The 12,176-nt window shown below is 46.1% G+C and overlaps 1 protein-coding gene across 1 annotated transcript in view; it reads right to left on the reverse strand.

Moving 5' to 3' along the window:
• The window catches only part of CACNG4 (calcium voltage-gated channel auxiliary subunit gamma 4), a 43,533-nt gene extending 41,235 nt beyond the window's left edge, over nt 1-2,298 (reverse strand). Inside the window, exon 1 of the mRNA XM_068151124.1 lies at nt 2,064-2,298. Coding sequence (XP_068007225.1) covers nt 2,064-2,286 — 223 coding nt within the window. The 5' untranslated portion in view covers nt 2,287-2,298. The remainder of the gene's footprint in view (nt 1-2,063) is intronic.
• Nucleotides 2,299-12,176: the final 9,878 nt, after the last annotated feature.

Raw genomic sequence — 12,176 nt, forward strand, 5'->3', positions numbered from 1 at the left:
TCAAATTTGTAAGTTTGCAATTTGATTATTTGAATTTTGAGCAGAAGAGCTCAATTGCCCTTGGATAGATGGGTCCCACAAAGTGCTTTTTTTTGTTCCCTGAAGTGATGAGGCTTCAAGGTTCACCCGCACACAGCTGCTGGGTGGAATGTTCCCACGGGTATCCATGCAAACCAAATGTGCTCAGGATGACAGGGGCACTGCCCCAGTGGTGCACCAACACTGGGCACCAGCCACCATTACTGAGCACTGTTTGCAGGCTTCACTACCTTCTGGTTTTTAATCAAGTTCTGACTTGAACCCTGTTGAAACCAAGGCAAAAATTCCACCAGTTTCAGTCCAAGCTGCACGTCATTCCTGTGAATGAGATTCCTGGAAGATCACACAGAAATCCTGACTTTGGAAAACTCTGGGATTTCTCCCAGGGATGATAGGCCTGGTCTAGCAGAGCAAGATCAGCAGCTCCCACAAGATGCATACAAACTTATTCTCCGTGGAAAACGGAGACTGAAGACACTAGAACAAGCTCAGTGAAGATGACACAATTTGGTTCAAGTGGAGGATGCCCAGCATCTCTCCAGCAGACTCAGGAGCTCTAAGATGCAAGCCCTCCTTTTCCAGGTGTCATAAAAGCCTGTATTGAGAGTTAGATTTCCTCCAGGAGTCATAAAGCCAAGCATCATTACCCATAAACCTTCACATCTCAGTAATTCTTTTTCTCTTTATTGTCTAAACAGATTTTCTTCTCCTATAGCTATTCTAGGTATGCATACGATTACTAGGGAGCAAAACTGGTATTTTAAGAGAGAAACGATGTTACACTGCAGCTTTAAATCGCTAGCAGAAGGAGAAGATGAGAACAGACGTGAGGATGAAACGCTTCTACCATGCCACAGCCTTTTCCAGGGAGGAAAAAAAAACCTTCAGAACACAGCTGCTAGCCTGAACCTCGGCTGAGCCGTCTGTCAGTTAGAATAACCCAGGAAACCAGGCAGGTAAAGTTCATGTGTGCTAAGTTGCGCTGATGGAATTAGGCGCGCTGAAGCCGATGTGCCAAGCGCGTTACTATGGGGAGACAGACTCCAGCGTACCCTCACCCCTGTGAGCCACAGAGCAGCTCGCAGAAGTCAACAGCTTTCCTCCCCGCTCTCCCTTTTTCCCAGCATCACCAAGGCTCTATTTATATGGGGGAGAATGGAGCCAGCAGGTGAGGGGCTTCAGAGCCCACGGTCAGCAGCATGTGTCCCTTTCCTGGGGAACCGCTGGTTTCCCACGGCCGGAGCTAAGCGCGCACGGCAGACAGATGTTGCTTCCTATCTGGGCTTTCCGAGCTGCTATGCCAAATCCTCTCAACACCCATGTGCTTCTTTGTCCCGGTAGTTATCCGCCGCGCCTTCGCTACAACTCCATTTTCAGAGAAGCAGCCACATGTTTGGCCTCTGCGGGGAACTGGGGGTCCTGCCCCCCATCCCAATCCTAACCCACGCATCCTTCATCTGCTGGTGATACCTAGCCAAACACTTAGGCTGTATTAAGTGATCCCGCGACCACTAAGGCTCCTGAACATTAGCAACAGCATCTTCAACCAGGTTCCCCATGCCTCTGTCTGAAGGTAGACGAGGAGGAACTTGGGTTTCCACCGTCCTGCCCGAGAGCTGTGGCTGAGCCCCAAATCTCCTGAGGCCATAGACCCAGGGGTCCTCATCCCCAAAGCCTACAGGGTCTAGATGCTCCCCAAAGCACCACAAAGCCCCGAACCCACCAGGACGCCCCCAAAGCACTGAACCCCCGAGGTGGGGATAGGTCTCTGAGTGAGGTCGCCCCCCTGGCCAGAACTCCCCCGGGCAGAGCTCCGCATCCCGCCGCCCAGTTCCCATGGCAATCTCGGAGATGCCGGTTGCCACGGTAACGCCATCCTCCTCCTCCTCGGCCGTGTCCGAGGCAGCGGCTCCGGCTCCGCTTGGGCTCTGGCCGGCAGCTCCGAGCGCTCAACCGGTTCTGTACCCCCGGGAAGTTGCTTCCCCGCCCCCGGCGCTGCTCGGCTTTCCCCCCATTCCCGGTACCTTCGAGGCAGCAAATCCTCCAGAGCCCCGAGTGCGTGAGGTCGCCCCGAGCCCGCCGCGGCGGTCCCTGCGCCTCGTCCGTCGTGATGTTGGTGCCGTTGCAGATGTGGGCGCTGGAGTAGAGCCAGTAATCGGTACCGATAGCGATGGCCATGAGGCTGAAGGCGGCAAAAGCTCCCACTGTGGTCAGCAGCATCTGGACGCCACGGTCACACCACACCATGGTGCTTCATAGTCCCCGCACGGGCGCGGGGGGCCGCACGACACCGCCCGGCAGCCGCCGCCGCCCGCGGGAGGCAGCCGAGTCACGGGGCGGGGGGCGGAGGCGGCGGCGGGGCGGGGGGCGGAGGAGGGGGGGGTGTGTAGGGGGGGTGGGAGCCACTCGCCGCCGCCGCCACGGGGCCGGGCTCTGCCGACAGCCGCGCCCCGCCGCCCCGCCCCGGCCGCCGGAGGGAGGGAAGGAGGGACCACGCGGGTGCAGACCCCCGAAGAGGTGGGCAGAGCCACTGGACCCACGACGTGCTGCTGGCCCCCAGCACGGTTTACAGCTCCGGTCTACACACCCCGGTTCTGAGCTCCCAGCCTCCGGTCCGCGGACTCCAGTCCACAGCTCCTAGCCTCCAGCTCGCAGCACCGAGCTGATAGACCCCGGTCTGCAGTCCTCCGCGGAGCTTTGTTCCTTTGCTCTCACCGGGCTCAGATGGCAGCAGAAGCACGATGCCACCACTGAAGTGGCAACTTCATGGGATGACGTTAGGAGAATTGTGGGAGTCAGCTCTTGACCCCTGCACCTGCCAGAGTCTGGCTACAATTTGTCCAGAGAGCAGGAAGGTGTTGCCCACTTTATGGGTGGAAAGCTCTGCACCCTTACTGCTGTGTCTCAGGTGGGTTACACACACCTTCCTCCTGCTGCTGCACAGGCTGCCCTGGAGATCAGTGTAAAAATGGGGCCAAAGACAGTGGGGGCAAAGAGTAGCACTTGCAAGGAGATCCCGAAGCCCCAAACTGTCAGGAAGCTACAGCAGAGAAAATGTGTGTGTGGGGGGGTTTAACCGTGATTTCCTCCTGCGGCCTTGCTCTGCCATTAGTTATGCAAGGAGGTTGTATTTGGGTTGCTGGTTTCCTCCTGGTTGGAAGAGGATGGGAGAGAATCCAGCACCTGAAAATATTTTCCTCTGGAAAACCAAGGGGAGAAATATCTACACCATTTTTTTTATCATGTTTTTCTGCTTTCCACCCCTGACTCTCATCACTGCGAGTTGACAAGTCAGTCCTGCCTCCACTTCATCCAAGTGACAAGCCAGATGAATGGGAAGCCTTCCTGATCAGCTAATGCATTTGTGTGGAGGGAACGTGGCAGCACACCAGTTTTATGTATATGAATTAGGGAGTGGGAGGACAAGAGCTACAAACCTCGAGAAATACAGCGCTCTTCCCAAGCTGTGCGTGGATGGCTGCAGGTGCTTGTGTGACTCCACCGCTCAGCATACCAACGCAGAGATGCTGCTCAGCTGCTCATCCTTTTCATGAAGGCTGGGGAAGCAAAAAGCAACTACCAATTAAAAGCTGGTCTTTGTTTCACAGAGACCTCGGCAAATTGCTCAGATGTGAAGCCTGGAAGCACAGAAGAGCTCCAAAGTGAGATGCTTGGATCAAGCATGTAAATTATGCTTTTCAGTTGTGCTTTGTAGGTCTATCGATGCCTTTGCAAAACCACTTTCCAAATGAATGTCTCCATTAGGGATGGAAAAATGGAGTCAGGTAAACTCAAAAGCAGAGTGAAGCCTCATTCAGAAAAACTGGATTGAGCATTTACGTTTAATGAGGTTCAACAAACTTCTCATTTAAAATATGTGTTTGTTCCTCTGGGCTTTGGGGGTTTGGACAGAGTGGGGAAAATGAGATACTGAAACAGCAGGAGAGAAGCTATTTCCATAGCTTTTTAAACCCATCGAGCCTTAATTAATATTATTTATTTGTATTACTGTGTTGCCTGAGAGAGCTGTTTGTGTGTGGCAGGCTCTCCACAGCATGAAGAAGAGGAAGGGCTAGAACCAGGGCAGGGCTCTGACTTAAGACTGAAAAAAAACTTCTCAAGTCCTCCCAGTTTAGACACCCAGCAAGAGACAGGATGAATGGTGGTTGCTCTGGTGGGTTCTCAGCAGCCTTCACCAACAAAAAGGGGACACACTGCTACAGGGTTTTCCACAGGCTTGGAGCCACCAGCCCTGCAGCAACCCTCCCACGTGGTCCTATTGATTGTGCAAGGTAACGCTACATTAACAGAATTTAGTTAATAGAATCTCTTCCTCCTCTTCCCTGCATTTTTGCACAGAAAACATCTGTTAGTGTTTCTATTGGCCTGTGAGAAATAACTCCGGCTCCTAAAGGGTTACAGAGAAGCATCCAAGACAGACAATCATTTTCTGCCCAAGCTATCTTCTTTAGTTTAAAAATGTTCTCCGTTCTTTTGAAATGCATGAAGTAGATTGTGGGAGAGCTAATATTATATTCCACTACTGAAAGCTGGTGGAGTATTTTACATTGATGTCTGGCTCTAGTGATTTTCTAAGGATTCTGAATTCATTAAATCCAACCATTGAATAATCTCCATTTGTGGCAGAAGGAAGGCAAAAGTGCTTACGCTTCTCAACAGCAAAAAAGCATGTAGTCTTTTCTTAAACCCAAAAGCTGTCTGACCCACTGCATGTAGTCAAGGTTGCCCATCATCTAACCTTTGATTTGCAGGCTTTGCTTGTGATACAGCCCATAATACTACTGTTGAACATAGCAGGAAAGCAGCCTTGGCAGGGGTGTTTTGCACTGCAGTAGCATCCTCCACCCTCCATCAGAATTAAGACCCAATTGTTCCAAGCTTGGAGCAGAGACAGAAGATCAGGACAATGAGAAGAGAGAGGCCCACAGCTTCCCCCTGTAATGCAGCCCCCCACCCCGAGACAACACTGTACAAGGGCGAGTGTCCAAACCCAGAAATATTTTTTACGCTGGAGAAACAGAAACTCGAAATAGAGTGATTTTGATTCCTTGATGTTGATGTTCAAAGCTTTAAATGAAATCCTGTGCTTGATCACTTTATTTCTGAGCTGAGTAACAGTTACTTTGGAGACCAAACTTTGGCTTTAACTGAATTCAGTGAGAGCTGCCACTAATAAAATCCTGCCCAAGAGACACCACTGGTGTCAGAAGAAAACTGCAAGATGTTACCATTTAGCATCACTTCTGCTGCTGCTAAGTGTCAAAGACATTGACTTTAATAGATGAGGATTTTTTATTGTTGTTTAATCTGCCATCTATGAAAACACCACCAGACTTTCACTACAAGAAACTTTTGGAAACTGCTCAAGAAAAACTCAAGAGAATTCTTTCCCAGAATGAAAATAATCACTTCAATTAAATAGAGCTTTTGATGTAGATACAAGTCTAACCATCATCAAAGCCTGCAACAAATATTTCATCCTCCCTTGTCCTTTTCTCAGCTTTTAGCTCTGTGCATGTGAGAACAAATTTTAGCATCTAGGAACGTCCTAAAGTGATAAGGACATCAATGTAATTGACTACTGTCATCTCCTATGGGTCTTGATATCTTTTCTATATAATTTGATGCTGATATTAAGAAAAAAAAATCCTTAATAATTTCCTGCAGATTATGCCATTTGTGGAGAATTGCAGAAATGCTTCATACCTTTTGTACAGTGACAGATAATCTCCTTTCATACACAGGGTAGTGGTGGGATTCCCCTCAACTCACCAGATCAGCAGCAGAGCTTCATAAGCACAAAGATCTTCAGCCTGAGCAAAGAACCCTGCAAGAAAATGAGATGTGACAGAAGGTATCAGTTATGTGACAGGTATATTTAAGGAGTAATATTGAAGTTGTTCATTGAGCTATATTTTATACACCTTGGATAAGATCTTGCAGATTAGTGTGATACCTACTGAACCACATTAGGAGACCTTTGCAGAGTTGGATCCAGATGACTTGCTAAGCTCATAAATTCTGTGCAAAATGAAGGCTGAATTCACATCTTCTGAAGGCTGCTACAGTACCTGACCTACCAACCCACATATTCCTCCTATTATCATTTATCCTACATTGCAAGGACATAATCTTTCACCTCTGAGGACCTCACTCTGTGTGGAGGGTCTGCTTCCTCCAGCAAGCGGAGGCTGGCAGTGAAGTCACCACCACATTTCAGAGAGCTGAGTCTAGAAAAAGGTGAACTGGACATTTTTTTTTTGGACAGTCACGAGGCTGAATTTCTTTTTTAGTCTTACAAAAAGTCATCTGAAGTCAGCATGAATTGTTTCAGCTTGTCCTTCAGAGCTGAAGAAACCGTCATCTTAAAGGAAAAATATTGTCATTCTCTTGCCACTTGAGGGACAACAGCTTGGCCTCACTTCTATTATTCTTTTTAATATATTAAATATTCTTTGGCTTAGTCATGGGAGGCAAAGCAACACAACTGCTTTCTAATAAATAAAATGTGCTCAGAAGCCACTCTGAAGCTTTCCAGATAACTGCATTTCAAGTTTGCCAGGAAGCCAGATGCTACTATTGGAAAAGGAGCTGCTCTGGTTTGTCATCTGAGCCTTGAAATTGATACCCAAGAATGATATGATGAGACAGACTCGATGACAGCGCTGCTCTTTCTATAAATAATTTGAAGAAAACATTTTTTTTTCATGTAAAAAGGATAAAAAAAAAAAAAAAAAAGATTCCCTTTTGCTGGAGACCTGCACAGCAAACCAGAAAATTAAAAAGGATAGGCATGCTGTGTTTGAATAGGGCCAACAAAAGAACACAATATACACAATTTATAGAAGAATATCTAGCAGCTCTCTCACATTTTACACTACACAGGCTGCATTTCCCCCATAATATCAATAGTTATGAAACTCATTATCTTTTTGACAATGGAGAAACAGAATATTATTCCTTTACTCGCTTGATCGTGTCAAATGTCAAAGCAAATTATGAATGCTTGTCCTTCAAACGCTCCTGCTTCCTAGTAAGATATTAAATATCAATAGCGTTCACATTCAGCTACATAATGAACTAATATTGGGCACATCTCACAGATCTAAAGTTCACTGTGCCTTGTTACCTGTCAAGAGATTTCATCTCCCAAGTCCTACCACTGGTCCATGTCCTCAGAGCTGGGAAATTCATTGATGTGGTAAATGCCACACTAAAGATTAGTTAAAAACATGATCAGGGGTTACTCACAAGTCTAAAAGTGAGTGGGGGAAAAAGAACAAGGGGTTAATAGGACTGGAGCTGTGATTTGCATCATCTTTCAAAGGGTTTTGAGGATATCCTGGTGAGACACTGCGGGAAGTTTCTAGCATGAGACCCAATGGAAATACATCACAACTTTCCTGGACAACCGGTTCCAGTGTATCAACACCCTCACTGTAAAGAATATGATCCTAACCACCAGTCTAAATCTCTCTTCTTCCAGCTCAAAGCCATTCCCTCTTGTTCTATTTCTACAAACCCTTGTAAAAAGTCCCTTGTGGCTTTACTGTAGGCCCCCTTCAGGTACTGAAAGGCTGCTCCAAGGTCTGCCTGGAGCCTTCTCTTCTCCAGGCTGAAGAACCCCAACCTCCTCAGCCTGTCCCCACTGGGGAGATTCTCCATCCCTCTGATCATTGTGGCCTCCTCTTGACCCTCTCCAATAGTTTAATGTCCTACTTATGATGGGGGCCCCAGAACTGGATGCAGTGCTCCAGGTGGGGATTCACAAGAGCAAAGGGGCAGAATTACCTCCCTCCTCCTGCTGGTCACACTTCTTTTGATGCAGCCCATAAAGTGGTTGGCTTTCTGAAACGCCACATCACCAGAGCACCCAGAGGCTGGAGGGGTATCACCCCTGGCCAGCAAGGGGGAAGTTGCTGGCTGTACTCAGATGGCATTTGAACCTGAAAAGAAAAGCTTCAGTGAGAACTTCTTGGGAGGCAGATTGAGCGGAACAGGTTTTCAGAAGTCATCTTAAATGCTTAAATCAATCATGATAACTTGCTGCACTGAATTTATCTCCTAAGCTGCCTAAAGTAAATTCCTCAGATCTGTCTGAATAATTCTGAGCAGATAATGCAGTGTTCAAGTAAGAAGGCTGTTGCCCAGTGAAAGGATTTTCCCATTAGTATTTCATCCGATTATTCACCAGAGAGATGGTCTTTTGGGAGCACACCCCAGCAGCAACCTTGACAAACTTTTATAAACAGTCTACTAAGAAAGGAACTGCAAGGTAAAATCCAAGCTAGCCATTGCTTCTGAGAAGTCAGTGATAGAAAAAGCATGCAGAAGAATTAGGTTTATTTGATCTTCCCTATGCTACACATCTTTTCTTTCTACAAAAAGACCAGGAAATCCTTTTAGATCATTGGTCTGCTGCTGGGACTGCAGTCTAGTGCTGAGCACAACGTTCTAAATTCACAATCAACCATATTCTTGATCAGATATTTGTAGCATTTAGGGGTCCAAAGAGCTGTTTTCCTATAGACTCAGGCTTAGGAGCTGGATAATGAACCAGATAAAGCTTTACCATGACACTCCAACCACCACTGAACTGAGATTGTCTAAGATGTGAGGCTTTAAGCCTGTTTCTGTTAAGGATTTCTCATTTCACTGGTCTTCATATTCAATGCAATTAGATTTTTTGATAGATCAGGAAGCAAAGGGAGATGGCAGGAGAGAAACAGAAGAACCCAAGGGGGACTTTTGCCAAGAAGAACAGAACTTTAAACCCACTCCCTATTCATGAGCTGATGGAGGTGGAATAAATGCTGTAAGAGTCCATGCAGCTCCTCCAACTGTTCATGAAGAAGCCTCTTTCCACAGACTATTATGTGACAGCAGCAGTGAGAAGGAGAGGAGGAAAAGCAGTAGCAATAATTACATCACCCTGACACAGTGTTTTCAATGAGCTGTAAATATGGCCAGCAGAATGCCATCAAACCTTGCCATCCATGTTGCCACGGAACTGTAATTTGTGCTATGACTTTTCAAAGCTACCCTGGTGTCTCGATGAAGTATTTTGTTTGGGCTGAGTAAATGGTAAGTGGTGTATTTATTGATTTTTATCTCTTTTCACACCTCAAATGCTGCCTGTCTACTCAAGGCCAGGTCACAGCACACTTACTTATTCAGCAAACATCTGCTCCATGGCTGAACTCTTTGAGACAAAGATGGTGTGTTTAATCAGCAGAAGGTCCCAAGGGTTTCCTCTCCTCTTTTTTTTTTTTCCAAAGAGACCTTGTTATAAAGCAGAGTTCTGGAGGAAGAGCAGGTAGAACCAGTAACGCTGTTAATGCCACATATAAAATTGTTTGAACTTGATATGGTTTAAGCTGAAGCTTCTACACTCAACACAGTGATTAAGTACATCTAGCTGGTAACACCTGCAGGTTATATTTAAATGCTTCTCCCATGGTGGTGTGGATTACTTATTTATTTATTTGGTGGGGAAATAGCTCAGCAATAGACATTTAGCAGCAAATTGTAGATGCCAAAAACATTGTAAAGGGGCTTTTGCTAGAGCAGCCAATCTACTGCAAACAGGGCATCATAGAACCATTGAGACTGGAAAACACCTTTAAGATCATCACGGCCAACCATGGAACTAACATCATCAAGGCCATTAAATGAACCAAATCAAAAGCAACACAAAAGAAAAACCTCAAACTCCTTGTATTTGAAATTGTTAAAAAGGCAGAAATAGCCTGAAAGAATTAGATCACAAACCAACATGACCTTCTTTGTTCACTCACCAAGAGACTTCTCTCAGAAGAATGATTAGAAAATTATGGAAGAGATTAGTAAGATTCTGGATAGTCTGGTGGGGCTGCGCTGTCCTTCAGGGGGCCTTGTGCTGAGATGGCAGTAGTGGTGCCACCAGCATCCCTACCATGGTGAATAGGGTGTACCAAGGCTGGGATAACCCTGGTCAAATGCTTCCCTTATCCCAGGGTCTGATGACTTGTCATCATTTTTTAACACCTCCAGGGACAGTGGCTCCACCACCTCCCTGGGCAGCCTGTTCCAATGCCTGACCTCTCTTGCACAAAAGAAGTTTTTCCTAATATCCAATCTAAACCTCCCCTGATGCAACTTGAGGCCATTTCCTCTGGTCCTGTCGCCAGGTACTTGAGAGGAGAGACCAACCCCCACCTCACTCCAACCTCCTTTTAGGTAGTTATAGAGAGCAAGTCTCATTGGCTGGAAAGAAAAAACAGCTTTTGGAGAAAGAGGGAAAAATTGCAGCAGCCGGAGTTGTGAAAAGCCTTGACAAAATATTTAACATGGAGGAAAAGATAACGCTTGCCAATTGCTAGAGCCTTCCTAATTCAGGTGATTAGTTGGTTACTGCCACTGCTATTAAAGAGACACTATTTTTTGAGTGATCTACACAAAGAAGGGCTGGAACACACCTACAGCTTTTCTATGCGCTTTTAGCTCTGCTAATGGAGAGAGAGAGGAAAAAAAATCCTCTATGTGAGACTCAATTGAATAATTATTCAATTCAATTAGCAAATAAGTAATGTGATGTATCCAGTAAATATATGCCTAGGAAATTCAACAGATAAATCTCTAGTTACTTTTTAAAGTTCATCACATGTATGTTGACGCAACCAGATGTTTTTTTTTTTCCAAGCTATCTATGAGGAAACTGTTAAAGAATGAGACCGAGGCTTCCAAAACCCTGAAAAGAATTAGCTTTCCACTGAGCTCCACACAACAATGATATCAGGTGAGTAATTCTACTACAATTTACTTAGAAGAATGGCAAATAACAGCAGCTATTCTCTGCGTAAATAACCTCCTTTCTCGCGGCAGAGACCCATTACGAGGTCAACATCTCCTGTCAAACTTCATCATTAGGCTCATTAAAACTGCCCTGGTGAATTACTTTCTTGTTTTGGTTACTATTTGTTTTAGAGAAAACCATGCTTTCAGCGGAGATTTTTTTATATTATGGGTTGCTGGGGGCTTTGGGGGGGAGGGCAGGGGCAGAAAGAACCCTGCTTTTCCTGAAATTTGTACCTGCTCTTACATGGATACCTGCTACTTCCACACCCTACACCCCCCCACACCCCCTGTTTTTAATGGGTGGGGTTTTTTTTTTGCCTTTTTACTGGAATTTGTGCATTTTTCACAGGAAAGCATTCCAATAATATCTGTATTAATACAACAGTTTCTAGGTAGCAAGGAAAAAACCCCAACCAACCAAACCCACAGCATCCCTCCTGAAAAGCTGGCAGATGTTGACTTTTTACCCATCCCTGTAATGCCTCTATAAAAAAAGGAGCATTCCAGCCTTACAAGCGTTAAAATGGAAAATAAATAGAAGTGGTGAATATGGCACGCTGAAGATTACATGTGAGGGACCAGAAATTCAAATCCCCTCTCGGAGGGCACATTGAAGGGGTAATGAGAAGATGCAGAAGCTTTTCAATCTCCGAAATCAGTCCCTCCTGGAACATCGTGGAGGCAGACAAACCAAACGGGGCAGCATGGGTGGAAAGGATTATTTAATGAGTATCGGCTGATGCGAGACACCCACAGACACCCCAGACCGCAGCCTTGCAAAGAAAGTGCCAGAAACCATTCCCATCTGCAATAAACTCAGGATGTGTCACTGTTTTCTCCTTCTCCAGACATTCCATACTGGTTTATTTGCAGTTCTTTGCACGTTTGTAGCCGCGTGGAGGTGGGAGAGGCTTTTCCAGATGGCAGCCATGGTGCTAGGAGATGCTGGAGAGCATCTCAGAGTGGGCTATGCCTATTTTCTTAGAGGATCTTCAAGAACCAAATACCACACAGATCTCTTGGGTCTGGGGGAATGGGCTAGAGCAAAGCAGTTCGACATCATCTTCCAAGATGATATTTTAAAATACAATGAACATAAACACACAGAGGGCTGAGGACAACTAGAATTCTGCTTCCTGCAAGAGCATCCAGTGCTGGGTGGGATAACAGTTGCCACATGGTATGGAGACAGGTTATAGGGGTGACAGGGGCTCTCAGAGCTCTCTCCCACTTCAGATGGGGGGCAGGCTAGAGGCAGTAGCTTTTGGGTACCAAAGCAA

This window comes from Melanerpes formicivorus, unplaced genomic scaffold (genome assembly GCF_026170545.1).
Source record: "Melanerpes formicivorus ecotype bairdi unplaced genomic scaffold, bMelFor1.0.p_v2 SCAF_21, whole genome shotgun sequence".
Lineage (NCBI taxonomy): Eukaryota > Metazoa > Chordata > Aves > Piciformes > Picidae > Melanerpes > Melanerpes formicivorus.